Source organism: Pongo abelii, chromosome 6 (assembly GCF_028885655.2).
Source record: "Pongo abelii isolate AG06213 chromosome 6, NHGRI_mPonAbe1-v2.0_pri, whole genome shotgun sequence".
In the NCBI taxonomy this organism is placed as follows: Eukaryota; Metazoa; Chordata; class Mammalia; order Primates; family Hominidae; genus Pongo; species Pongo abelii.
Window position 1 is genome coordinate 8,642,992 of NC_071991.2, and position 26,401 is coordinate 8,669,392.

The 26,401-nt window shown below is 47.2% G+C and overlaps 1 protein-coding gene across 15 annotated transcripts in view; it reads left to right on the forward strand.

Moving 5' to 3' along the window:
* TRRAP (transformation/transcription domain associated protein) overlaps positions 1–26,401 on the forward strand; it is a 135,339-nt gene that overhangs the window by 62,939 nt on the left and 45,999 nt on the right. For 7 of the 15 annotated variants that reach the window (XM_054560183.2, XM_054560188.2, XM_054560187.2 and 4 more), the window contains exons 31-51: positions 1,517–1,585; positions 4,297–4,350; positions 4,480–4,500; positions 6,853–6,972; positions 7,204–7,323; positions 8,028–8,192; positions 8,271–8,452; positions 8,675–8,873; positions 9,494–9,622; positions 11,793–12,059; positions 13,933–14,139; positions 14,983–15,141; positions 15,236–15,370; positions 16,833–16,943; positions 18,198–18,344; positions 19,940–20,153; positions 20,971–21,096; positions 23,304–23,450; positions 24,371–24,570; positions 25,727–25,848; positions 26,171–26,384. In XM_054560183.2, coding sequence (XP_054416158.1) covers positions 1,517–1,585; positions 4,297–4,350; positions 4,480–4,500; positions 6,853–6,972; positions 7,204–7,323; positions 8,028–8,192; positions 8,271–8,452; positions 8,675–8,873; positions 9,494–9,622; positions 11,793–12,059; positions 13,933–14,139; positions 14,983–15,141; positions 15,236–15,370; positions 16,833–16,943; positions 18,198–18,344; positions 19,940–20,153; positions 20,971–21,096; positions 23,304–23,450; positions 24,371–24,570; positions 25,727–25,848; positions 26,171–26,384 — 3,108 coding nt within the window. The remainder of the gene's footprint in view (positions 1–1,516; positions 1,586–4,296; positions 4,351–4,479; positions 4,501–6,852; positions 6,973–7,203; positions 7,324–8,027; positions 8,193–8,270; positions 8,453–8,674; positions 8,874–9,493; positions 9,623–11,792; positions 12,060–13,932; positions 14,140–14,982; positions 15,142–15,235; positions 15,371–16,832; positions 16,944–18,197; positions 18,345–19,939; positions 20,154–20,970; positions 21,097–23,303; positions 23,451–24,370; positions 24,571–25,726; positions 25,849–26,170; positions 26,385–26,401) is intronic. The other 8 variants (XM_009242555.4, XM_009242558.4, XM_002817708.5 and 5 more) reach the window with 2 other exon arrangements.

The window sequence follows — 26,401 nt, forward strand, 5'->3', positions numbered from 1 at the left end:
TGGGATTACAGGAGTGAGCTACCGCGCCTGGCCATGTGCTTGGTTGGCTTGAATATTTCCTCATCAAACTAAAGATGAATTTTATATACCCATTAGTGTCATTTTATTCCTTTGGGAAAAAAAGAATGGTGATGTGGCTGGCTGTTGTCTACCCCTTTAATTCTGTTACTCTCATTTACATCTTTGTGTAAGGAGCCGTTCTGGTAAGGAGTAGGGTTCATGAATTTCTGTTGTGGTGATTAATATCTTTCAGGGAATGTTGTTGGTAGAATGTTGAGTGCTTTGAAGAAATGTGTATTATTGTATGCATTTCTCAATGCCAGTGTTCCCTGGAACACTGACTCCGCATGATGTCGGTGTTTCATGAAGACCAGTTCATTGGCTACGTAAGGTTGGGAAATGCGGCCTCTCAAAGTTTGACATGGACTGTAAGGACATTAAAGGCTCAGAGAAGGCTTGTCTTAGAGAAGAGTTTTTAGGTGTCCAAACCATTGTTCCCCATTCCTGTTTTACCATAGAAACCTTTTTAAAGCAACTTGCTAACTTCCTGTAGGACATCGGTGTTCTGAAGGGCAGGTTTGAACGATGCAGGGTAATAAATATGCAACTGTTATTGAATTCTCTGGTTGTGGTTTTAGCTTTAAGGCCTGGGCATTTGTCTGCCTAGTTTTGCTGGACACAGAGGCTGGAGCCTGGCTACCAGGTGCCTGGGTTAAGCTGAAGTTGGGGGTCTCTTCCCGTACACTTAAATGCAGAGTCTCTTGCTGAAGCATGGCCTTCATTCTGCAGAGGGAATTGCGGCCCTATGGCACTCACTTGCACAGTCTCTGACCAAATGGGGTCCATATCTATCTCACCAGCCCCTTCCCTAGGGTCCCCATTGTGTCCACTGCTCCCCAGCCGCTATGGCCGCCATTCCTTCTGTGCTGTCAGGGCCTTTGCCCTCCTCTTCTCTCTGCCCTTCTACTTCTGGCATTCCTGCCTTCTCTAGTCCCATCCTCAGCAGGAGGACCCCGACCCCCTCCTCTCTCATCCAGAGCTGGTTCCTGTCTTCCTCTTACAACACCGTAGTTGTAGCTACACACAGCAGGCACCTTTATGTTTACCTTTTTCCCCCTCAGACCACAGGCTCCGCAAGGAGAGGGACATCAGGACAGGGATGATGTCGGCCATTCACGTCTCTACCGTGACACCCGTGTGGAGCCGACACTTCCAAGCACTCAGTGAACAGCTAGGAAACAAGTTAGCAGGAAGTAAAATGGCGGGGCCTGGTATTGGAGCACCCGGGAGTCAGGGCGTTTCCTTCTGTGTCAGAGCAAGGCAGCCTTTTTATTTTGAAACATGAACAAATGCCAGTTATTTTCATCACTAGTTAGATGGTTGCGCTGTTTTAATAATGGAAACACTGCAGTTCTCACACTAAACACGATGGAAATGAATGATGACATAGGAGTTTCCACCAGTGGAATGCACCTACTGTGAAGAAGTTGTGTCTCAGGATGTGTTTTTCCAACAGCAACATCTGCGCAAGTGGATGGAAGTGGTGGTGATCACCCACAAAGGGGGCCAGAGGAGCGACGGAAACGTGAGTGACTTGTTTGTTTCTGGGAAGGGCACCAGCCGCCATGCTGGGTCGGTGCTAATGCCGGGACAGTGCTTTCATTAAAATGCCGGTCAGAAACCTAGTTTGACGTGACTGTAGTCCTTGTAAATTGTTAAACACATTCGATTGGTATTCTGTTTTGCCTATCTTTTCTCTTAATTGCTAAACATTCCTTTTTATGTTTCTTTAAAATCTCCCCTTTGGTTCACTTTAATATGACTCTTCTGTTGAGAATTCTGGGGGGCTTGAATGTTAGTATTTCAATTTTACCAGCTCTGCTTTAAACAGTGTATTTTCTAGCCTGTCCTTGGCAGCTGCTGTTTACATGGTGGTGCGTTCCTCAGCTATTGTTTCCATTGCTTCCCATCACGGGGTGGTCGGCAAATGTGTTTAATCATTATTGCCTGATAAAACCAACTGGAGATTTTTTGGGACTGAAAGCCTTGCGGGGAATGTAAAAAGGAATCTCGTAAATACCGGCATGTGTGTTTTCAAGGTCTGCGTCATCCACCCCAATTGTTTGCCCAGTTATATGACTGGCCCTTCAAAGCACATTTGTATGGTTTTAAAGGAAAACCGCTTCAGCTAAATCTTTTAAAGTGTCTGATGTGGGTCATTAAAGACTTTGTCTCTTAAGAATGCATGCTTTCTGCTGTTTTAAATCTAATATTATTTGTATATGTTTATTTTTACAGTTTTTGTTTTTAACTTGATGTCCTCGCAGTGGAATTGCCTTTTCCATGAGTTTCATAATCCCCAGTGAAACATGACAACAGTATTCCTGTTAGGGACTTCCCCATAGTTCTTCAGAGGCATAATTAACGTGGCTTTTTGTCCTCGTGTGCCTTTGCTGGATGTGTTCCATCCTAACTTGGATTTTTCTTTTCTGGCTTTATTATGCTTTGTTTTGACCATTGTGTGTCAAGGTGTTTTGTTTATGTAAGTCTTGTTTCCTACTGCTTCTAAAGAGCCAAGTAAGCAAAACTAAACCAGGATTTTTTTAAAGAAGTGATATGCCGCGCATGACCCTGTTAAAGGTTTGCTATTTATATACGCAGAAGAGAATCAGGAACTCTTCGTGGAGGAGAGCAGAGTATATTAATGAGCCCAGGCTCCTGGGATGAGGTGCAGGTGTCTCTGTGCTGCTCTCCCTCTCTCATCTGTTAGGTACTTTTGCTTTACATTTTATATTTGTTTTTATAGTAAGCTACTAATTTTCTGGGACTCAGTCAGTTCTAGAATAAACATTTAAAAAAACCTAGTGGGTAGATGAACAACCTCATTTGAATCAAAAAGATTTAATATAAAGTCCTTAACATGGCTTAGTAAAAAAAATAAAAGATTTCTTAAAAGTTTACAGCAGATTATTCGGAGCTGGGGGTCCAGTTGTATAGGGAATGGAGTCGTGGATACTGGGAAGTCCTTGAGCTCCTCCTGGAACACTTTTATCCTGTGATTGTATTACCTGACCATCCGGGGAGGGTCTTGCTCCGTGAGGTGGGCCGCTTGTCTGAATCTCAGAGGCCATGGTGTTTGGGGGCCCGGAGACAACCAACACGGCCGTGGCTTCATCACCTAAGCCCGGGGCCAGGCCACCATTCAGCTCTTGAACTCTGACCATATTTTAATCTTGGAAAGTAGTTCGTTCCTGTTTGGTAGAATCCCCAAATGACAGTGTTCTGTTGAGACACTATAATTGAAGATATGCTAGATCATTGACTAAAGAAATAAGTCAAAGCTGCCCTCGAGCTTTTTTTGTTTTTTGACACGGAGCCTCTGTCACCCAGGCTGGAGTGCAATAGCACAGTCTTAGCTCACTGGAGCCTCCGCCTCCTGGGTTCAAGCGATTCTCCTGCCTCAGCCTCCCAAGTAGCTGGGATTACAGGCGCCTGACACCACATCCAGCTCATTTTTGTATTTTTAGTAGAGACGGGGTTTCACTTTGTTGGCCAGGCTGGTCTTGAACTCCTGACCTCAGGCGATCCACCTGCTTTGGCCTCCCAAAGTGCTGGGATTGCAGGCGTGAGCGACTGTACCCAGCCTGCCCTGAAGCTTTGGATACCCCTGTGATCAGAGCTCTGCCACATCATTGTGTTTAGGAAGCTTCCCTTTTTAACCGTGAGCTTGCAGGGGAGAACGCGTGACCACCTGTTATGCCTGTTCTCTGCGTGTGCACACATACATGCATGCACACACACACACACATAGAGCTGGTTTAGGAAGACTGCTTACTTTACACGATAACCCAGCTGTCCATTGGGTACGGTCATGGCCTAAACCACCTGGACCTCTTCTGACTGTAGCCGGGAAAGAGGTTTTTGTTATTTTTTATTATCTTAGCCCTTCATATAAAATTTGTTCACTCTACAAAAGACTTTTTAAAAATGTACTTGCATACAACAAGGTCTCCCAGTTTCTCCCGTTTCACAAGAATCCTGAAACCCTATTTGAAAACGTGCTGTAGGGAAGAATTCCACTGTTAGACACTCTCTGTCAGAAGGGCCGTGTTTTGACATCGAAGGTGAAGGTGTGCTTTTTGCTGTTGAGCATTTGTTAATTACTGTGTGCTTTCTGATAATTTGTGTCTTTACTGTCTTGTTAACCCCAATAACCCTTACTGTGTTTGAGTATATGGGAAGTTTTTATGTAAATAACATAAATAGAAAAAAGATGATTTTCCTCCCCATCCTCAGGAAAGCATTTCCGAGTGCGGGAGATGTCCCTTGTCTCCATTCTGTCAGTTTGAGGTGAGAACAACCTATTAACAGTCAGTTTCTGACTTGCAATGTGAAGAACAGTTTACCTTTTCTTTTCTTTTCTTTTCTTTTTACCTTTCTGTTGCCTTTTTTCATGCTGTAATTTTTGTTTTGGTTCAGCCTGCCGTGGAAGGGGTAGAGGTGAGAACTTGAGCGGAGCTACAGGAGGGGGTTGTTGTCGTTGCTGGTTTTGCTGTGACTCGTTAGCTGTGTCGTGGTTCTGTACTGGACAGAGTGCGTTGTGCCCTTGAGTGCAGTGACCTGTATTGTCTGTCTGTGGCAGAGTTGTATCAGTATCATTGCTGTGAACTGTCCAATGCCAAGCATGTTTTCTATTAGGATGTTTTAAGCAAGACTCTTAAGTTCATGTGAGAATTGCAATGTCTCAATTATATTTAAGATTGAATTAGATTTTGTGTTCGTAACCTCTATCTGAATACACATAGCTAGCAACCTCCTGAGAGGAAACTCACACAGAGTATATTGTACCTGCTACAAGTGGGAGGAATTACATGTTCTTTCACACTACTGACTGCCCTGAATTTAAAACCTTACAGCTTGTCCCACTCACCCACCCAGTCCCTTTCATCTCCCTCTTGCGTGCACACACACCACACATGCACACACACCGATGCACTCACAACACGTGTGCACACAGACCACACATGCACTCACACCACACATGCACACACACCAGTGCACTCACAACACACATGCACTCACAACACACACGCACACACACCACACACGCACACACACCACACACGCACAAACAACCCACATGCACACACAAGACACATGCACACACAACACACATGCACACACATGCACTCACAACACACATGCACACACACCACACATGCACACACACCACACACGCACACACACCACACACGCACAAACAACACACATGCACACACAAGACACATGCACACACAACACACATGCACTCACACTGATGCACTCACAACATTGTGCAGCGTTGCACACACCCCGAGCTTTCCCTCTCGTGTAAAATGGGGATGATGGCATCTATTACTCCTGCCTCCCAGCGGTGTTGCAAAGACCCAAAGAAGTGGTTTCTGTGACAGTGCTTTGAAAATGAAAAAGCAGATTGTAAAAGTACCATTTTAGAACATTATAATTTCAGGATAGAACTTACTCTTCCTAAGTCTTGCAGATTCTGGGGAAGAGAATTGTAGGGGGCACGGAGCTGGCCTTGAGCCCATTTTCCTCATTTTGTCTCCATCTCCTGCTTTGCCTTTTGGTGTAAAGAGAAATTCTGAAAAGTCTCTCAGGTGCTGCTGGGAGTGAGGCCCTTCCTGACCCGTGCTGTCATCCCCATCTTACCCCGAGGATCGCAGCGCACACAGCGCAGCACGGCACATTGGAACGTGTCCCTCCCTTGTGGCCATGGAGGATTCCTTTGAATGACAGGAGCAAAGCTGGAAAGTGAGAAGGGAAAGCTGGAGCAGCAGCAGCCCACCCCCGAGCTGTGAGACAGTAGAACATGCAGCACCCTTAGCATTTCACACATCTTTGATTTAATTCAGTGGAGCAGTTTGTCAGCTTTATTTTTAGGCCTGGTTGACAAATACTTAGTACCAGGATCAGTTGTTTATATACATTGATATTTAATTTCCAGGGTAAATAGTTAATTTTTTGAAGAACTTTCTCTGCTAGGGTTTTTTGTTTGTTTGTTTGTTTGTTTTCTTTTCTTTTCTTTTTTTTTTTTTTTTTTTTTTGAGACCGGGTCTCATTCTGTTGCCCAGGCTAGAGTGCAGTGGCACAATCTCAGCTCACTGTCACCTCTGCCTCCTGGGTTCAAGCAGTTCTCCTGCCTCAGCCTCTGGAGTAGCTGGGACTACAGGCCCCTGCCACCACGCTCGGCTGATTTTTGTATTTTTAGTAGAGACGGGGTTTCGCCATGTTGGCCAGGCTGGTCTCGAATTCCTGACCTCAGGTGATCCACCCGCCTTAGCCTCCCAAAGTGCTGGGATTACAGGCATGAGCTACCACACTGGCCTCTGCTAGGTTTTGAGGGCAAAAGACATCTGTGCCCTTAGAACTTAGTGTGTTGAGAGGACCTTGTGATACCTTGGTGAAGTAGGGCATCCTCACACTGCTCTGGCCCCAGGTGGAATCATCCCTGCTTCTGTGAGGGGACTATTATGGCAGCCTGGTAAGGTCACCTTTACCACTTGTGAGTACGCATGACAGCAAACAGCACGATCACATTAGGTGTACACAGTTGGCCCCTCCACACCCCCTACAATGGACAGGAATGCTGAAGGCCACAGGCAGTCAGTTTCCTTAGGACACAGCACAGTTAGAACCTAAGGCTGGTAAGTTGTGGCTTTTACATGTGAACCCTTTGCTTCACTGCCTAGCCTTGCCAACATAGTTAGACTATAGTAGGGTCTGTAGTGACGTTGACCTCTGTCACTTGCAGAATTAATTGACCCATTTATAATTTCTGGTTTGCTTGATCAGGAAATGAAGATTTGCTCAGCAATTATAAACCTTTTTCATCTGATCCCGGCGGCTCCTCAGACACTGGTGAAGCCTTTGCTAGAGGTTGTCATGAAAACGGAGCGGGCCATGCTAATCGAGGTAAGGGCCACACTGAAGGCTGCTTCTCGCTCTGCCACCCTCCGGTGCTTATAGCGTCCTCACTTGATCGTATTTTCAATGGACAGATGGAACAGCATAAAGACGTTCGATGTCAACATTTGCTTGTGGGTGTTCGTGCGCTCCAGTAACAAGGGACCTTGTTAGGTAGACTGAGCCTCAAGCTCTGAGAAGAGGAAGATGTGAGATGCAGCATTCCCACATGTTTTGCAGGCGGGGAGTCCGTTCCGAGAGCCCCTGATCAAGTTCCTGACTCGACATCCCTCACAGACAGTGGAGCTGTTCATGATGGAAGCCACACTGAACGATCCCCAGTGGAGCAGAATGTTTATGGTAAGAGCTATGAGCAGCTGGAATCGGGTCCCTGCAAATGCTTGTAAGCTGTTGTGCTCTGAAATGTTCAGTTCATATTTCACTGTTCAGTGTCTTGGCTGCTTTTTTCTCGGATCCATTTGAATATTGGAAACAGCATTGCTGTTTGGTTGTGTCTGTGAAACGTGCAGGTCTAGGAACCACTCTTTGTAGGACTTTGGTGGTGGTAGCAAACAAATGTTCTGCCAGGATTATAAAATCATAAAGTATGATTATTTAAAAGTATTTTCTAAGGGCCCACACCTGCAATCCCAGCACTTTGGGAAACTGAGGCAGATGGTTTACTTGAGCCCAGGAGTTTGAGACCAGCATGGGCAACAGAGTGAGACCTTGTCTTTACAAAAAATATGAAAAGTAGCCGGGCACGGTGGCACATGCCTGTAGTCCCAGCTCCTCAGGAGCTTGAGCTGGGAGGATTGCTTGAGTTCAGGAGTTGGAGGCTGCAGTGAGCTATGATTTTACCACTGCACTTCAGCCTGGGCAACAGACCCAAGACTCTGTCTCTTTTTAAAAATCAAAAAAAAGCATCTTTTTAAAAAGCACGCGTGTGGTGCTTTTTTGGTAAGCCTTCTTTGAGAGATTTAGAAAGATTTAAAATTCATATCCTCTAATTTTCTGTGACTTTGATTAGCTTAAAATGGCTTTTCTATTTGTTTTGCTTTCAGAGTTTTTTAAAACACAAAGACGCCAGACCTCTGCGGGATGTGCTGGCTGCCAACCCCAACAGGTTCATCACCCTACTGCTGCCGGGGGGTGCCCAGACGGCCGTGCGCCCCGGCTCACCCAGCACCAGCACCATGCGCCTGGACCTCCAGTTCCAGGCCATCAAGGTAGCACCCCTTCCTCCAGCCCCCAGTGCCCAGAGGTTTAATCGAGATGCGGTTCCCTAATTATCTCTTCTTTGACAGATCATAAGCATTATAGTGAAAAACGATGACTCCTGGCTGGCCAGCCAGCACTCTCTGGTGAGCCAGTTGCGACGTGTGTGGGTGAGTGAGAACTTCCAAGAGAGGCACCGCAAGGAGAACATGGCAGCCACCAACTGGAAGGAGCCCAAGCTGCTGGCGTACTGCCTGCTGAACTACTGCAAGTGGGTGCCTCCTCCCGCCCTGCCCCGCGGGACCGGCTCTGTCCCAAAAGCTCAGCCGGAGCCGCCTCCTACTCTGTACAAGGCTGCGGTCATTGGATACGTGCAGTCAGATTGGTTGTGGAGAATGGGCTATGTCTCTGAGCTGTTTAAAGGCAAGTCAGAGGCGTAATTGTTAATGACATTTGCTCTAAGTTAACCTGTGTTCTTCTTTTGACCCTCCAGAAGGAATTACGGAGATATAGAATTGCTGTTCCAGCTGCTCCGAGCCTTTACTGGTCGTTTTCTCTGCAACATGACATTCTTAAAAGAGTATATGGAGGAAGAGATTCCCAAAAATTACAGCATCGCTCAGAAACGTGCCCTGTTTTTTCGCTTTGTAGACTTCAACGACCCCAACTTCGGAGATGAATTAAAAGCTAAAGTGAGTCCCATTCTTATGCTGTAGAAGGGTACGGGTATTTGGTCTGGTTTTCTAGGGAACTTTGGGCCCTTTTCTTTTTTTGCTGTGTCACCCTTGAATAAATAGTAGAGTGAGCCAGGTGCTGTGGCACGTGCCTGTAATCCCAGGTACTCAGGAGGCCACGGCGGGAGGATTGCTTGAGCTCAGGAGTTGGAGGCTGCACCGAGCTATAATCACACCACTGCATCCCAGCGTGGGTGACACAATGAGACTCTTTGTCTCAAGAAAAAAATAAAATTAGTGGGCTGGGCTGTAGGTGAGAAAGTGCCGTTGCTGAGGAACGTCAGGTGCATGCAGGAGTGACCCAGCGTTGAAGGGTGGTTTGTTAATTGCCTTGTTTTTAGAAAATGGCTTGTTTCACGTGAAAAGAATAAACCAGGCTGACATCTCTTTTCCACAAGTTTTTAACCTACCTTTCTAGTTGCCCTTTGCGTAGGAGTCAAGGTTGGTAGTCACACCCGGGGTTGAGTTTCAACTTGATGGTGTGGTATAGCCGAGACTGGCTGTTCTTCCCGTCTTACTCAAGAAACAAACAGCATGGCTTTGTTTTTCTCCTTCTTTATTTAAATTTTTTTTTGTAGGTTCTGCAGCATGTATTGAATCCTGCTTTCTTGTACAGCTTTGAGAAGGGGGAAGGAGAGCAGCTCTTGGGACCTCCCAATCCAGAAGGCGATAACCCAGAAAGCATCACCAGTGTGTTTATTACCAAGGTGGCATCACTATGTGCATGGGCGTGAGAAGTAACCTGGCATGTGGATGAACGTCTGTGTGTGTGTGTGTGTGTGTGTTAAGGAGGTTCATTGAAATGTTTGTTCCCCCAACACGTTTATTTTTCATGATTGAGTTAGTTTTTAGCAGACCGTCACCTTACAATTCTTGTTAGTGAGTTTTTGAAGGCAGCCTTACTTTGGAATGAATTAACTTTCCCACATTAATAGATTCTAGTAAGAAACGGAATAGATCTCAATGAAAATTCATATAGCAGTTATTTTGTGAAAACCCCTGTTGCCGGTCAGCAGAGTTTCTGTGTTCTATTTTCATCTTCAGTTTTACAGAAGACTCTCTTAACAGCCAGTGAGCATATAAGACTGCCTGCAGTAGCTGCTGTCACTCCTCCTTGTCCAGTGAATGAAACCCTGTGGTGGCCGTAACCTCCTTGTCCAGTGAATGAAACCCTGTGGTGGCCGTAGTCCAGTCTGAAATGAGCTCAGTTTTAACATCTCTGTGCTTTACAGTTTGTGTTAGAGAGGGTTTTTTGAATTAAATGCCTGCATCGTGTTATTTCCCCAAGGCTTACTGTATTGATCTTCACTATTAAAGGCTGTGTTTGCCCTGAGATTCTCACATTGAGTGTTTGTTGGAATGCTGAGTGATGGTGTTCCTCATCAGAAATACAGATTGCTGGTTTTCTTATCCATTTTGTCCTGAGATCAAGGCAGAGGGGACTGTTGTTTCCATTGGCAGATTCTTGGACCTTACATAGTCTTTGTCCTTTCAGACGGGCCTCCTTCCTGCAGTGCTGTCATTCCACCGCATGATCAGAGTGAGCCCAAGGGTTTATTCTTGGTCCCCGTACTGATATTTGCCTTATTCTGGGCAAGTGTAGGGAGATGGGGTCCAGACAGGACCCCTTCCCCTTTATTACCTTCTCCAGGCTGTGTCTCCTGGGTCAGATGCTGCTATGGGGATTTTGAACGTCAGGATGAGGAGAAAAGGAGCTGGCAGGCTAGAGGCTGTGGATGCAGGTGTGGGCCTGCCAAGAAGCAGTACATCTGGGGAAGAGAGGACCTTGGGGCTAAAAGAGACCTTGATAAAAACATGATTATAGTGAAGACTTCAGTCTGTCTGTTTTTCAGAATTATTAAGACCTGGTAGACACACAGTGGTTAGGATACTTAGTTGAATTGAATGATGCCACCATTATACTTGATTTAATAGAGATGTGTAGAATATTCCTCAAAGAAGGCACATTTTTTTCTTATGTCCATGAAACACTTAAAAAATCTGTCAGATGCTTTCAAAACTGCAACAATTTTTTGAAAGTAGACATTTTTCCGGGTCACATTTTCTGATCATAATGCAGAAAAATGAGGAGTAGACAAAAGTTGACCAGGAAAAAAACATCTCAACTACTTGGAAATTAAGAAACTCAGTCCTAAATCACCTTGAATCAAAGAGGTCTTCTTTTCCACCTCACCCTCCTCCAGCCCCTGCATCCTGACTCTTAAGCCTGCCCTGTTTTAAATGTTGAAATGAATTTGGTGAATTTCTAATCCATACGTAAACCAAAAAGTATCTGAGACTGATCTCAATCAATTTAGAAATTTATTTTGCCAAAGTTAAGTATGTGTCCGGGAGAGACGTTTGTGCCTTTCTCTAAAAATGGTTTTGAGGGCTTCAGTATTTGAAGGGGAAAGGGGGAGGGTGTGGTCATCCACACGTTGCCAAAGAAGGGGAGCAGGTAGGGGAAGAGTCAGTTCTGTGTTCATCTCACGCTCAGTAAGTCAGCACTTTATGTAAGATAAGGTGAATGTGGGGCCGTCACCTGTGGAGATCGTTAACCTTTCATCTGTAGCTCTCCTTAGGAACGAAAGGAGCCAGTTTCTTGCATGACACAGCTTTCAGCTTAATTTTTTCCATTGGGCAGAGCAAATTGGGGTCCTGGGGTTGTTTTTCTCCTTTCACATATATATGAAGGAAAATGGATAGGATGTTATTGATAACCTCCTTGTAAAACTTCATGTTACATACTGTGTGTGTGTGTGTGTGTGTGTGTGTGTGTGTGTGTGTGTATTTTTAAGGCTTAAACCTGTTGTATGACCCTCGGTCAGTAACCCAGTTCACAACTGGAAATGAGTCCTTCCTGCTGTCCCTGCGCAGGTCCTGGACCCTGAGAAGCAGGCAGACATGCTGGACTCGCTACGGATCTACCTGCTGCAGTACGCCACGCTGCTGGTGGAGCACGCCCCCCACCACATCCATGACAACAACAAGAACCGCAACAGCAAGCTGCGCCGCCTCATGACCTTCGCCTGGCCCTGCCTGCTCTCCAAGGCCTGCGTGGACCCGGCCTGCAAGTACAGCGGACACTTGCTCCTGGCGCACATTATCGCCAAATTTGCCATACACAAGAAGATCGTCCTGCAGGTATTTTGCAAGCCCCCTCCTGTCCGCCGACATCTGCGTGAATCCCACGTGGTGCACTTGGCTCCCTAGTGCAGTCTCAGCCTCTCCTGTTGTCTTTTCCCAATGCCAATAAAAACCATGAAGACACAGACACTGTATGATTCCACTTAGAAGACCCTAGGGCACTCAAATTCAGAGAGACAGAAAGTAGAACAGAGATTGCGGGGGTCGGGGAGAGGGGGTGGGGAGCGAGTACTGAATGGTGCAGAGTTTCAGCCTGGGAAGATGCAAACATTCCGGAGATGATGGGGCTCATAGCTGCACACAGTGTGAAGGTGCTGAGCGCCACTGGGCTGTGCACCCAAAAATGGGTTAGATGGTACATTCTGTGTTATGTGTGCTTTACCACAATCGAAGGAAATTTGTGGGGAAAACACCCCACACTGTGGGCCCTCCCATGACTGTCCATGCTCTCCCTTCTCCCCCACTCCCACCCCCACCCCCCCACCCCCACCCCCACCCCCCACTCCCACCCTCACCCCCATCCCCCACCCCCACCCCCACCCCCCACTCCCACCCCCATCCCCACCCCCACCCCCATCCCCACCCCCACCCCCATCCCCACCCCCACCCCCACCCCCCACTCCCACCCCCAACCCCACCCCCATCCCCACCCCCACCCCCACCCCCACTCCCACTCTGCTCTCTCGTTCCTCAACAGCTTTGCTTTTAAAAGGAAAGGTCACCCTTTTCCATCTCAGGCTTCTCTGTCCATTGCATTCTGGCTTCTGACTCTTGACATTCCATGGCAGATGTTAGAATATTCAAGGGCCCCAGCCCACTTCTCTTAGCCAAAGACAGTAGGTACTTTTGGATCCGTATCTCATGAGCTTGTTGCTGTGCAGCTGGTATTGAGCGCCTCTTCCCGGAGTCCCTCGGTGGTTTGGGCTATGAGGTTGGGCACCGCGGGTTTGAGGCTGGTATTGAGCGCTTCTTCCTGGAGTCTCTCAGTGGTTTGGGCTCTGAGGTTGAGCACCCCGGGTTTGAGTATTGTTTCTTCCGCTCACACGGTCCGTGCCCTTTGGCAAGTTAACTGTCTCTGTGTGAGAATTAAATGTAATACTCCACTCGAGCGTGCAGCATTATTTCATCACTGATAGTTCTTCTGTGAGACTATCTTTGATGGCTTTCCCCTGACGTCTTTCTCTTGTGAACCTCTGTGGTGTTGAACTCTGCACCCCAATCAAGCCAGAGGTCTCTCACATCCCCTCCCATGGGCCCTTGAGCTAGAACTCCAGCCTCGGGGCTGCCCTGCCCTCCCCGAGTTGTCTCAGAGACAAACACTCGAGAACTCTGTGACCTTCTCTGCTCTTCCCCACTGCCCAGGCACCAGCAGGTTCTGCAGCTCCTAACACCCACCCTGTCCCCTCCACCCTTGGAACTGGTCTTCTCTGTGTTCCATGACCTCACATCGGGGCCTCACCTCTCACTTGAGTGACTACAGCTGCCGCTTCTCACGCCTTTCCTATTGGCCCTGTTCACTTTATTTCCCATCCTGCAGTTGGAGGGAGATGAGCCGTGTACCTCCCTAACTTGCTGCTGGTTAGGCGGGACATGGGATCCCTGCAGGGAGCTTGGTCTTACCTGTCTGCATGCCCTGGCCTAGTTCAGCATGGGCACGTAGTAGGTGCATTATAAATAGTAGAATGAATGTATTCATTGGTCAAAACTTAACAAAACAGAAAGCAGCTAAGTTGTTTCCTAATAAGAAAGTCCTAAGAAATGTTTAAAAAATTGTTTTGGAAAAGTATCATGTCTTGATACCAAGGGACTGTCTTCTTGTTTCTTAAAGCCTTCCTTCTCATCCTCCATAAGCATCTCTTCCCTGTTTTAGGTTTTTCATAGTCTCCTCAAGGCTCATGCAATGGAAGCTCGAGCGATCGTCAGACAGGCGATGGCCATTCTGACCCCGGCAGTGCCGGCCAGGATGGAGGACGGGCACCAGATGCTGACCCACTGGACCCGGAAGATCATCGTGGAGGAGGGGCATACCGTCCCGCAGCTGGTCCACATTCTGCACCTGATAGTGCAACACTTCAAGGTGTGTAGGAGGGACGGTGGGCTGCGGGGCGTGCGTCTTCAGGCATTCGCTTTGAACCTTTACCTTGTCTTGTTCTGCAATAATCAGGTGGTCGTTCATCTTTTAGTAAGGCTACTTCTGGTGCATTGATTAGTTTGTGTATATGTGTATGGCTTTATCAGCATAGAAATTGCTGTAATATAGAGAATATGTTGCAGGTGTGTGTGTCTTTGCGTCTAAGGCTACATTTCTGTCGTAAGTACTGTGCTCAGTTAACCCTTGTATGCTGCTAAGTTTGCACCTTAAGGTGAGAGATAGTCCTCATTGACTCTAGATTTCCATCACCTGCCTTGGAAAGTTATTCATGTTGCTGACACCTCCTTCTCTGGCCAAATTACCTCTTTTGTGGGATTTATTTATATGTAAATGTTTCTTGTAGATTTGGGGTAGAGGAGAAAGGATTGAGTTGAAAGCAAATTCTTTTATAGCCACCTCTTAGAGGAACTTTGCTTTTGGGTATGTCTTAAACTTTTACAATGTCAAGTTCTGAAGTTTGATACATGTGATTAGACTCACCTTCCTGTCTGAAGAGAATTTGAATTTTCAAGACTGAAGTATACTATTGTAATGGGATGTAATGGGATGTAGTTGGGGTGGGGGAGGGTGATAAACACATACATAAGGCAGTGAGAATTTCCTCAGTCAGGTTAGGATTCAGAATTCTTGAGCATCAAGTTGGGCTGTGTGTGTATGTTGGGGCTGAGAGGCATGTCGGGGGGTGTGTGTGTGCACGTGCGCACACGTGCATGCGCTGTGGGACCAAGGTCCCATGTTCCCGGCGTGATGCCGGCCCTGTGTCCGCAGGTGTACTACCCGGTACGGCACCACTTGGTGCAGCACATGGTGAGCGCCATGCAGAGGCTGGGCTTCACGCCCAGTGTCACCATTGAGCAGAGGCGGCTGGCCGTGGACCTGTCTGAAGTCGTCATCAAGTGGGAGCTGCAGAGGATCAAGGACCAGCAGGTAGGGGTGTCAGCCTCAGGGGTGCCCCGATTGTCTTCCTTTGACTTCTCCCTAGAAATCAGTCAGTAAAGCCAAGCACCTATGTGTTTTTAAGCCGGATTCAGATATGGACCCAAATTCCAGCGGAGAAGGAGTCAATTCTGTCTCATCCTCCATTAAGAGAGGCCTGTCCGTGGATTCTGCCCAGGAAGTGAAACGCTTTAGGACGGCCACCGGAGCCATCAGTGCAGTAAGATCATGTGTCTCTGGATGGGTGCTGCGCATTCTGCTGGGAGTTGGTTCGTTTGTTCCCTGTATTTAGAATGTGAGCTCAGTGCCCAGCTGCATTCAGGAGAGGCAGCTGGGAACAGCCATGGTCACCAGATTGAAACTCCAGGACATGTCACTCATGCAAGGGGTTCCCGGGTCACCAGACATGCTTGCCTCTGCGTTCAGTTCATACCATTAAAGTTCTGTTGATGATGGTTGATTACTTGCAGAAAGGCATCTAGAGAAACTCTTTGAAGTAAGGAGTTGATTAAGAACATGTGCCCGTACTGAGAGCAGTTTCTGAAAAGGACGTGTGTTCTGTTTCACGAGGCAGCCACCAAGAGGGTCCTGGGTATTTCCCTTGTGGAGTGGTGGCTCTAGGAGCCCTGAGTCTGACCTCAGCTGGTGTCATGGACCTGCTCGCTTGTGGACGCAGGCCTGGCCACCCCACTTCCCAGCTTCGTAGGCCTGAGGCTGAGCTCTTCTCCCACCCGCACCATCCCCCATCTTATGTGGCAGCCATGTCTGCCCTCGGCTTCTATTAGAAACCTGGCACCATCTGCACTTTGTCCATTGGCCTCTCTGCACACATCTGGTCCAGAGCAAGTCTCACTCTGCCACAAATAACCCATCCCTGCCTTCACACCGTGGTCCCAGCCTCTGTCACCCCTCGCAGTAACCAGATGGGAGCTGCTCAACTGCCTCCCTGTTCTCTCTTTCGCTGTTCCTCTCTCCACCTCCACTTTTATTCCCTCTTGATTATTCACAAAGCAGTCAGACTTCCACAAAAGTTTTCTTTCGCAACTTGAATCAGGGGAAGCTGGGTGAAGGGTACGTGAGACCTCCGCAGTGTTTTTGTAAAAATCTCTTGTGGATCTTACAATCTTTTGGAAGTAAAAAGTTGAATCAAGTCAGGTTGCCATTCCCCTTGCTCGAGCCCTCCCCTTGGCTCTGGCCTGCAGGGCCCGGGTGACCAGGCCCTGCTGATGATGGCTCTTGGCCCCCAGCACCGTCTGGGTGCTCGGCCATGCGGGCCATCCCTCTGCTCTAAATGCACCTCTGGTTCTGGCCCTGTGCTCACTCAGGATGCGTCCCCTGGCCTTTTCCCTCCACTGGGAGCTGTCTCTCTTCCTTTTTCTCATGGCCAGCTTCGTCTCAACCTAAAGACCTCCCTTGATGTCGTCTTGGGCCTCGCACTTTTGTTCCCCATCACATGAGCCACTATTTTGCATGGCTGCTCTGTTGACTGGCCATCTGCCCTCCTGCTGGCTGTGTCAACTTCACCAGGGCAGAGACCACATCTGTCTTTGGTATCCCCAGCACCCAGAGCTGCCTCTGTCCCCAGGAGGTACCACATACCCATTAGCTAGGTGAAAAGTCAAGCCTGGGTTGGAAATTCGTGTTGCGATTCTCTTCCTGCCTGAAAGGAGGTCGTTTTCCAGGTCTTTGGGAGGAGCCAGTCACTACCTGGAGCGGACTCTCTCCTCGCCAAGCCCATCGACAAGCAGCACACAGACACTGTGGTGAACTTCCTCATCCGCGTGGCTTGTCAGGTACGGGATCCAAGTGCCTTGCGTTAGGGCTTCTGCAGACCAGAGGCTACTGACTAACACCCCAGGAGGTTATCTGTGACAGTTTCATCAAAAAAGATACAGACAAACCAAGGTCTGCGAGCTGGTTCTGTCATTTTCATACCAACTGCACTTGATTTTGTGGCAGGTTAACATTTCCAAAATCTACCTGTGTCTTATAATTGATATAATTTTTTTGGTTTTTTTTAAGATGGAGTCTCGCTTTGTCTCCCAGGCTGGAGTGCAGTGGTGCGATCTTGGCTCACTGCAGCTTCGACTCAGGTTCAAGCGATTCTCGTTCCTCAGCCTCCTGAGTTGCTGGGATTACAGGTGCATGCCACCATGCCCAGCTAATTTTTGTATTTTTGGTAGAGATGGGATTTCACCATGTTGGCCAGGCTCGTCTCGAGCTCCTGACCTCAAGTGCTCCACCCACCTTGGCCTCCCAGAGTGCTGGGATTGCAGGCATGAGCCACCGTGCCCAGCCTGATAGGATTTTTTTAAAAAGCATTTCACTCTTTCAGTGGTAGCAAAGTAATGATGTGCCTTCTAATTGACTGCATGTTAGCATTGGTGGACTATGGTGGGCCATGATCTCGGCTGATCATTTAACTTCCAGGTGTTCTTTTTGCATCCTTAAGATGGGAACGGTACACAGCTCAGTAAAGGGTGAGATGATCCAACCTACGGAAAGAAGGGACATTTAGCAGTTTTAATGCTTTGATAACTTGGGTTTATTTATCATTCATATCAATCTATATCTTAATAGAATTTTTGGAAATTCATTTCTGAAACTTTATATTTCAAAAAACCATTGTAAATGAAATTTTCCTAAATTTTAAGTTCTTATTCTTGTTAAACAAAATAGTATATCTTACAGTTCTATTGAGAATTTCCAAGTACTGAAAAGGATCTGCTAAGTACCTAACCAGTAGATAATTCCTTGCCTCCCTGCAGTGTGCAGGGAGGTCCTGTGGGGAGCCAGTAGGGCCCACAAGCCATTGCAGGTCACCACGGATGCGCTGCAGAGGAGGGGGCTGTGAGGGGGTCACGAGTCAGGCTGGTCGGGGAAGGTGTCCAGCTGTGTGGAGGTCCGGCGGAAGAGGGGTGGCCATGAGGTGAAGATCTGAGACAGCCAGGTGCAAGGGCCAGGGCACAGTTGAGACGTGCTGTCACTAGAATGACTGTGAACTTGGATGCAGTGAAATGCCAGCTGTAACTCGGATGAATTCCTAGGTTAATGACAACACCAACACGGCGGGGTCCCCTGGGGAGGTGCTGTCTCGCCGGTGTGTGAACCTTCTGAAGACTGCGTTGCGGCCAGACATGTGGCCCAAGTCTGAACTCAAGCTGCAGTGGTTTGACAAGCTGCTGATGACTGTGGTGAGTGCAAGTGTCTGAAGGGCCAGGGCAGGGCCACCAAGGCCACTAGCAGATACTGTCACCTGGGCAGGGACTGGACGTTTGTGGATCACTCTGACCCTGACGCCTAAGCCCTAGAGTTTGACTAATTGATAATGACTATGCTCTTGAGGCTTTAGGAGTTTGAGACCAGTCTGGGCAGCATAGTGAGATCCCAATTCTACAAAAGAGAAGAGAAAATTAGCCGGGCCTGATGGTGTGAGCTTGTAGTCCCAGCTACTCAGAAGAGGCTAAAGCAGGAGGGTTGGCTGAAGCTGGGAGGTTGAGGCTGCAGTGAGCTATGAATGGCTTTGGGACTTGAGCTCTCACGCTGGCCCCAACTATATGTAGGAATGTTTAATCTTAATACAGTTCTCTTGCATTTTGTGGACTCGTTTCTAAAACTTGCCTACCAGTTGGCTTGGGATAAGCATTTGTAGTTGACTGTTGCAACAACCTTTAAGATGAGCTTTGGATTTTTAAAACAGATTTAATGATGGAGCTATAATTTGTTATCAAGTTACCATGTAGCACTTAGGTAACAAGGAGCTAGTCCCAAAATGCTAATTATTTTATTTTTTGGTGGCTGTTTTTTTGCTTATAAAAACCATGATCCTGTACTTTTCTGGTGGCAGCAAAAGCTATTTTCTTGCCTTATTCAGATTTGGTTTTTCTAGTTCTTGATAGGATTTGGAAACTTTTACTATTGAGATTATAAAACCTATTATTGCAAGCACTTGTTATTCTGGACTGCAAAGACCATGTTGCTTCTATTTGACCTCTGCTGTGAACCACGAACTCTGTCTTCTATTTTATTCTGTTTCTTTGGTTTGTTTTTATTAGTTTTTAGTGCTGCCATCATCTGTTAGTTGATTCCATGATACATAGTTTGAAAGATACTTCTCTTTGGAAGGATATTTGTTTTTTGTTTTTGTTTTCGTCTTTTTGAGACAGTCTCAGTCTGTCGCCCAGGCTTTATTGCAGTGGCACAGTCTCAGCTCACTGCAGCCTCCACCTCCCGGGTTCAAGTGATTGTCATGCTTCAGCCTCCCAAGTAGCTGAGACTACAGGCATATGCCACCATGCCTGGCTTTTTTTTTTTTTTTTTTTTTTTAGCAGAGACGGGGTTTCGCCATGTTGACCAGGCCAGCCTCAAATTCCTGGCCTCAAGTGATCCATCCACTTCAGCCTCCCAAAGTGCTGGGATTATAGGCATGAGCCACTGCGCCCAGCCTGGAAGGATATTTGTATTTTTGTATCTTAAGAAAATGGGAAGAGAAAAGCAAAATTCATTGCAGGAACTTTTTTAGAATTTTACCAATTTCAAAATATTAATATTGTTTATTATCGAATATTAATATTTTAATAAGCCTTTTTAAAAGAGTTTGAGTAGTTATTTAAAGCGATTTTATAAAGGAATCATTCTTATGAAATCCGGTTGTCATTCTCTAGTGGTTTTTTTTACTTAGTCTCCAAATAATTAATCCAGTGCCAGATTTTGCCAGACTCTTGTTTCTAGAATTTGTTGTCATTCAGTGTTTGTTTCCTCTGTGAGTGGCCTGTGTTCTCCATTCCAGGAGCAGCCAAACCAAGTGAACTATGGGAATATCTGCACGGGCCTAGAAGTGCTGAGCTTCCTGCTAACTGTCCTCCAGTCCCCAGCTATCCTCAGTAGCTTCAAACCTCTGCAGCGTGGAATTGCCGCCTGCATGACATGTGGAAACACCAAGGTGTTGCGAGCCGTCCACAGCCTTCTCTCTCGCCTGATGAGCATTTTCCCAACAGAGCCGAGTATGTGACCTCTCCCACCGGTGTTTTTCAGAGTGGACGGTGGGTGCGGAGCTTGCTATGAGAGCGCTCGTCCTCCAGTTACTGTGTCGAGCGCTTTGTTATCGCTTTCCTTTCTACTCACAAACTTTCTTTTAAAAACTGACATAGAAACATAGAATGGGCCAGGCGTGGTGGCTCACGCCTATAATCGCAGCACTTTGGGAGGCTGAGGCGGGTGGATCACCTGAGGTCAGGAGTTTGAGACCAGCCTGACCAACATGGAGAAATCCCATCTCTACTAAAAATACAAATTTCGCCGGGCGTGGTGGCGCGTGCCTGTAATCCCAGCTACTTGGGAGGCTGAGGCAGGAGAATCGCTTGAACCCTGGAGGCCGGAGGTTGCGGTGAGCCGAGATTGCGCCATTGCACTCCAGCCTGGGCAACAAGAGCAAAACTCCGTCTCAAAAAAAGCATAGAATGGCAGCTCTCACTGAATGTTGTCTCCTTTGGAAATTCAGTTCTTCATCGGTTGAATCTTTTTTTAAGCTACTAAAGAGAAGTATTAAAAGTATTCAAATGTTGAACATTTGGCAGGATCAAATTTTAGCATGTTATGTATAAGTGTATTTCAAGGAGATTCTGTTAGGTTTTTTGAGTATTCTGCACATAGCTGTGTAGAACAGGAACCAGCCCAGAGGTGAGGCCCACACTGTCCTGCAGGGAGAGAAGTGCCCGTGCCAATCCCTCCTGATACCCAAGCAGCCAGCACTCAGTCCCTGGCATCAGCACTGGTGGGCCCAAGAGCCGTAACCACAGTGCCTGGGTCCCCGCCCTGTAGGTACTTCCAGTGTGGCCTCCAAGTATGAAGAGCTGGAGTGCCTCTACGCAGCCGTCGGAAAGGTCATCTACGAAGGGCTCACCAACTATGAGAAGGCCACCAACGCCAATCCCTCCCAGCTCTTTGGTGAGTGTGCGTCTGTCCTGGTGTTCGTGGTGGCTCAGTTTGGCCTCTTTCCCTGCACACTGGACGTGCTTCCCTTTGGGAAAGGGCTCCGGTTGTTGGGCAGAGCTTTGAGCCGCTGCATTGTTCAGGTGTCTCTTGCCTGGAGCCCTCAAGCCGCCGTCTCCTGTAGACTGTACCCCCATTCGCCGATGCTTGCTCTGTGCTCCCTCCTTAGCTTCCAGCACAGGCTTTGGTGTGAGGGATGTTGCCAGGGTGCATGTGTCCTGCCACCCCAGTGTCACACTAAACAGGCACTACAAGAGCTACATGACAATGTCTGAACTCTGCCTTTCACCACCAGCCCACCTGTGAGTCAGCCACTCACAAGATGAGAACTTGTCCCGTCTCATTGCTGAGGCTCTGGCTGGCCCAGGTGAGACAGAAACTGCCTCCCTCCTTAGATGATCAGGGCAGCTGGGTCACTCTGGCCCCAGGTATGCAGGAGTCAGATTTATAGATGTGCCCTCAGGTTTGTGGCAGACACATGTCTTTGATCCTAGACTTTGTGTCAGTGCCTCAAAATTTATTTTCTCCTTTATTACATATTCATTGGGTGAAACTTTGAAAATACAAATGAAGGAATACTAAGTAGAAGTCACCTGTCAGGCTCTCCTCCCAATAGCAATCAGTCCCAGTATTTTAGAGTGATTATCATGTTCTATACACATGTATACAAATACCTACAATAGATAGCCCTTGTCAGGCAAACGCTTTTCTGAATTTGCCAACTAAATATATTTGGATGAGTTCCTTGCTCTCCAAACTTGCCAGGAGCTAGGAGAATTTGGTTAATATGGTGTCCCTTGCTCTCTTAGCTTGCTGTCTCTCTTCAGGCAGCAGCCGGGTGCAGAGAGTGAGGAGTGCTTCTGGGTCTTTTTTTAAGTGGGGTCACCCTGCAGAAGATCCCAGCTTCCATCACAGGGCAGCACAAGTCTCTCCTCCCGCTGCTCATTCTCTGGAGGACTCTTGTTGAGAAGGGCTGACCTCATGGGCCCTGCCTGCTTCCTCTGTGGGGTGTCAAAGGCCAGGGGTAGCCTCTGGGTGAGGTGGGCCTGGGGAGTTGGCCACACCATCGTCCCCATGCCGGATCTGGGGTGTAGTCTCAGCCGTCTGCTCCATAGGGGAGAGCACAGCACTCGGGAACCACAGAGCACACCCTGTTTCCATCACTGTCATCAAGTGTCATGGGTTGCCTGGGTTACAACCAGACTGGTCTTATATTGACTGCTCTGTTAAGAATTGGTCTTTTAACAAAGCTAGCCTGAAATCACCTCGTAACTGGCAAACACTCTTTGGTTGATCCGTGAATACAGATTTAAAATTTAATGATTAGGGCCGGGTGCAGTAGCTCACGCCTATAATCCCAGCACTTTGGGAGGCTGAGGCAGGCGGATTACTTGAGGTCAGGAGTTTGAGACCAGCCTGGCCAACATGGTGAAACCCCGTCTCTACTAAAAATACAAAAATTAGCCGGGCGTGGTGGCAGGTGCCTGTAATCCCACCTACTCGGGAGGCTGAGGCCGGAGAATTGCTTGAATCCTGGAGGCAGAGGTTGCAGTGAGCCGAGATTACGCCACTGCACTCCAGCCTGGGCGACAGAGCAACACTCGACATTAAAAAAAAAAAAAAAAAGTTTAATGTGTAGGTTGAAATCAAGGTGAGTCTCACAATGCCAATTATGAAAGATAATTCTTCCATACACTCAGTGTTTCTGTTCTAATATTGGCTTTGCTGATTTTTATTGATCTTAGGCCGTTTTTCAGAATGAAGTGCAAATTGAATTCGAAGATATTTGGCATGTCCTTTAGATAGGCTAGATTTTTCTTCCTCTTTTTCTTATTTTTCCCAAACCTATTATAGGACTAAAAACTTAGGGTAATTTGCTGTCATCCAAAAATAAAATCCAGAACTGAAGGTAAGAACGTTGTTTCTACTGAAGCACAAAAATCAGTTCTCATTCATGATGATTTGATCTAGTTGAGAATTAGGAGTGAAAATACAGTGTTTCATTCAGAATGTAGCATGAGCCATGTAAAAGCTCACAGTGTTGACAGTGGGATTAACTATGCTTTTGTCAGAATAGGTTGTTTTAAATAATGTGTTGCTTTCACTCCGTTTTTCATGGTTGTTACTTTTCTGTAAAACACCTGGCAATTTCTACATTTTAGGGACGCTTATGATCCTCAAGTCTGCCTGCAGCAACAACCCCAGCTACATAGACCGGCTGATCTCCGTCTTTATGCGCTCCCTGCAGAAGATGGTCCGGGAGCATTTAAACCCTCAGGCAGCGTCGGGAAGCACCGAAGCCACCTCAGGTGATGTGCTGGCCACCGGGGCCTTTCCTCAGACTCTGCTGAACAGAGAACAGACTCTGTTGTGCAGGCTGGGGCTGAACTCTAAAGGGAATGTGCATTCACCAAGTCCTGTTGTTTGGTCATAATTCGTTACCATTTGCTCTTCAATGTAGGGGTTTAAAAAACAACTCATTGTTAAAAATTGACTGTTATTAAGCTGGGTACGGTGGCACGCCTGTGGTCCCAGCTCCTCAGCGGGCTGAGGCAAGAGGATTGCTTGAGGCCCAGAATTGGAGGCTGCTGTGAGCTGTGATCACGCCTGTGAATAGCCACTGCACTCAGTCTGCAACAGATTGAGACTCTCTTTCATGTGTGCGTGCGTGCGTGTGCACACACACACACACACACCTGCTTTTAAAGTCTGTGAGTGTAAGAATGCAGAAATTTTAAAATAGTTGGACTTTAGATGCTGCATTCACCACTGAGAGTTACCAGTGCTTACTGTGAAACAGAGACTGCTTAATCAGAGTTGCTGTTTCTGAAGAGTTAAGTCACAGGCTCCAGAGCTGAGCAGTGGGCTCCTGGAATCTGGATGCTATGTGGAGGTGTGGGGCTGCCTGGCAGGGGCTGTGGTGGGCACGGCTTCTGGGTGCACCTCAGAGTACAGGGGCCATGATTAGGACTTCAGAGCTGGGTGTGGAGAGGCCGGAGCCACCTGCACTGGTCCGTCAGCTCCCTCATCCCTCTCCCTGCAGAGAGGGCTACACTTCCAAGATGCACGTAAGAACATACGAGTGCTTCAAATCCCAGAGCTCTAGATGCAGGAAAAAACACTGAGGGGGAAAATGGGCAGAACCCAGCATGCCAGGCAAGGCTGAGTGGCTGCCTGTTTAAATCAATGTGTAGAGACCCGTGGGTTTGTTCTTTCTTGGGGCGAGCAGGTACAAGCGAGCTGGTGATGCTGAGTCTGGAGCTAGTGAAGACGCGCCTGGCAGTGATGAGCATGGAGATGCGGAAGAACTTCATCCAGGCCATCCTGACATCCCTCATCGAAAAATCACCAGATGCCAAAATCCTCCGGGCTGTGGTCAAAATCGTGGAAGAATGGGTCAAGAATAACTCCCCGATGGCAGCCAATCAGGTGAGCTGGGACGGTGTGCCATGTGATCTCGCTTTCAATAAAAGAAAATTCAAGCCTCAACATCTCGGTCTTTCTGAAACTTGAAGCAAAACATTTTTTTCTGCTGTAATTACACTCACAGCATCTTTTCTTAATTAAGATGGATTTTTGCCTGTAATCTCAGCACTTTGGGAGGCTGAGGCGGACAGATCACAAGGTCAGGAGATTGAGACCATCCTGGCTAACACGGTGAAACCCCGTCTCTACTAAAAATACAAAAAATTAGCCAGGCATGGTGGCGGGCGTCTGCAGTCCCAAGCTACTCGGGAGGCTGAGGCAGGAGAATGGCGTGAACCCAGGAGGTGGAGCTTGCAGTGAGCTGAGATCACGCCATTGCACTCCAGCCTGGGCGACAGAGCAAGACTGCATCTTGGGGGGAGAAAAAAAAAAAAAAGAAAGATGGATTTTTTTCAGTGCACTTAACAGATGTTAAATAGAAACTGAGTTGCTCATCTTAATGTGGCTTTGCTCCTCTTAAAAGGTTAAATGAAGACTCACTCCTGTCATCCCAGCACTTTGGGAGGCCAAGGCAGGTGGATCACTTGAGGTCAGGAGTTTGAGACCAGCCTGGCCAACATGGTGAAACCCCGTCTCTACTAAAAATACAAAAATTAGTCAGGTGTGGTGGCGCATGCCTGTAATCCCAGCTGCTCAGGAGGCTGAGGCTGGAGAATCGCTTGAATCCAGGAGGCAGAGGTTGCAGTGAGCCAAGATCACACCACTGTACTCCAGCCTGGGCATCATGGCGAGAGACTGTCTTAGGGAAAAAAAAAAAGTTGTTAAATGAACCTTGTTAACCTTTTTATGGCGATAAAGATAAGACAAATAATACTAAAAGTAAAAGTAATAATAGAGACTATCATTTCACTTAGATGCTTACAAACTTCTGATTTGTTTTATAATTTACAGTTGCTTTCTCTCTAAAATGAGTTGTAGCCCCTACGAAAATTACATTGGCATGTCTTGATTTTAAGCATCCAAAGATAAAGCCATCTTTGCCTTACTGTTTAGGAATGACCTTGTCTTATTGTGCTTGATAAAATTGTAGGAGCTTAAAAAATACTAGAGCAGATGGTTGAAATACTTTTAACTGCGTCTTTTCTCAAATTTCATACAGACACCTACACTCCGGGAGAAGTCCATTTTGCTTGTGAAGATGATGACCTACATAGAAAAACGCTTTCCGGAAGACCTTGAATTAAATGCCCAGTTTTTAGATCTTGTTAACTATGTCTACAGGTAATTACAGGAATTAATCAAGTACTACATACATTGGCCCTTAATGTGCTCCCCAGCCAGCCAGCCATGCAGCAATGACTTTAATCTTTGACTCATACCTAAGTTTAAAATATTCATTTAAATGCTAAATTGTGTGACCTACTTTGGTGTCATTAAAGGACCTTGTGTTGTAATGCTGCATGAGGCTGCCACGATTTATAACATACTCTTGGTTTTCGTAGTGGCATTTCAGCAAGTTCACATCCACGTCCACCTGTTTCTGCTTGTTTGCATATGGCTTGGGGAGTCCATCGTCTTGCCTGTCTCTGACTTGGTGTTACAGGGATGAGACCCTCTCTGGCAGCGAGCTGACGGCGAAACTTGAGCCTGCCTTTCTCTCTGGGCTGCGCTGTGCCCAGCCACTCATCAGGGCAAAGTTTTTCGAGGTTTTTGACAACTCCATGAAACGTCGTGTGTACGAGCGCCTGCTGTATGTGACCTGCTCGCAGAACTGGGAAGCCATGGGGAACCACTTCTGGATCAAGCAGTGCATTGAGGTAGGAAGACTCGGCTC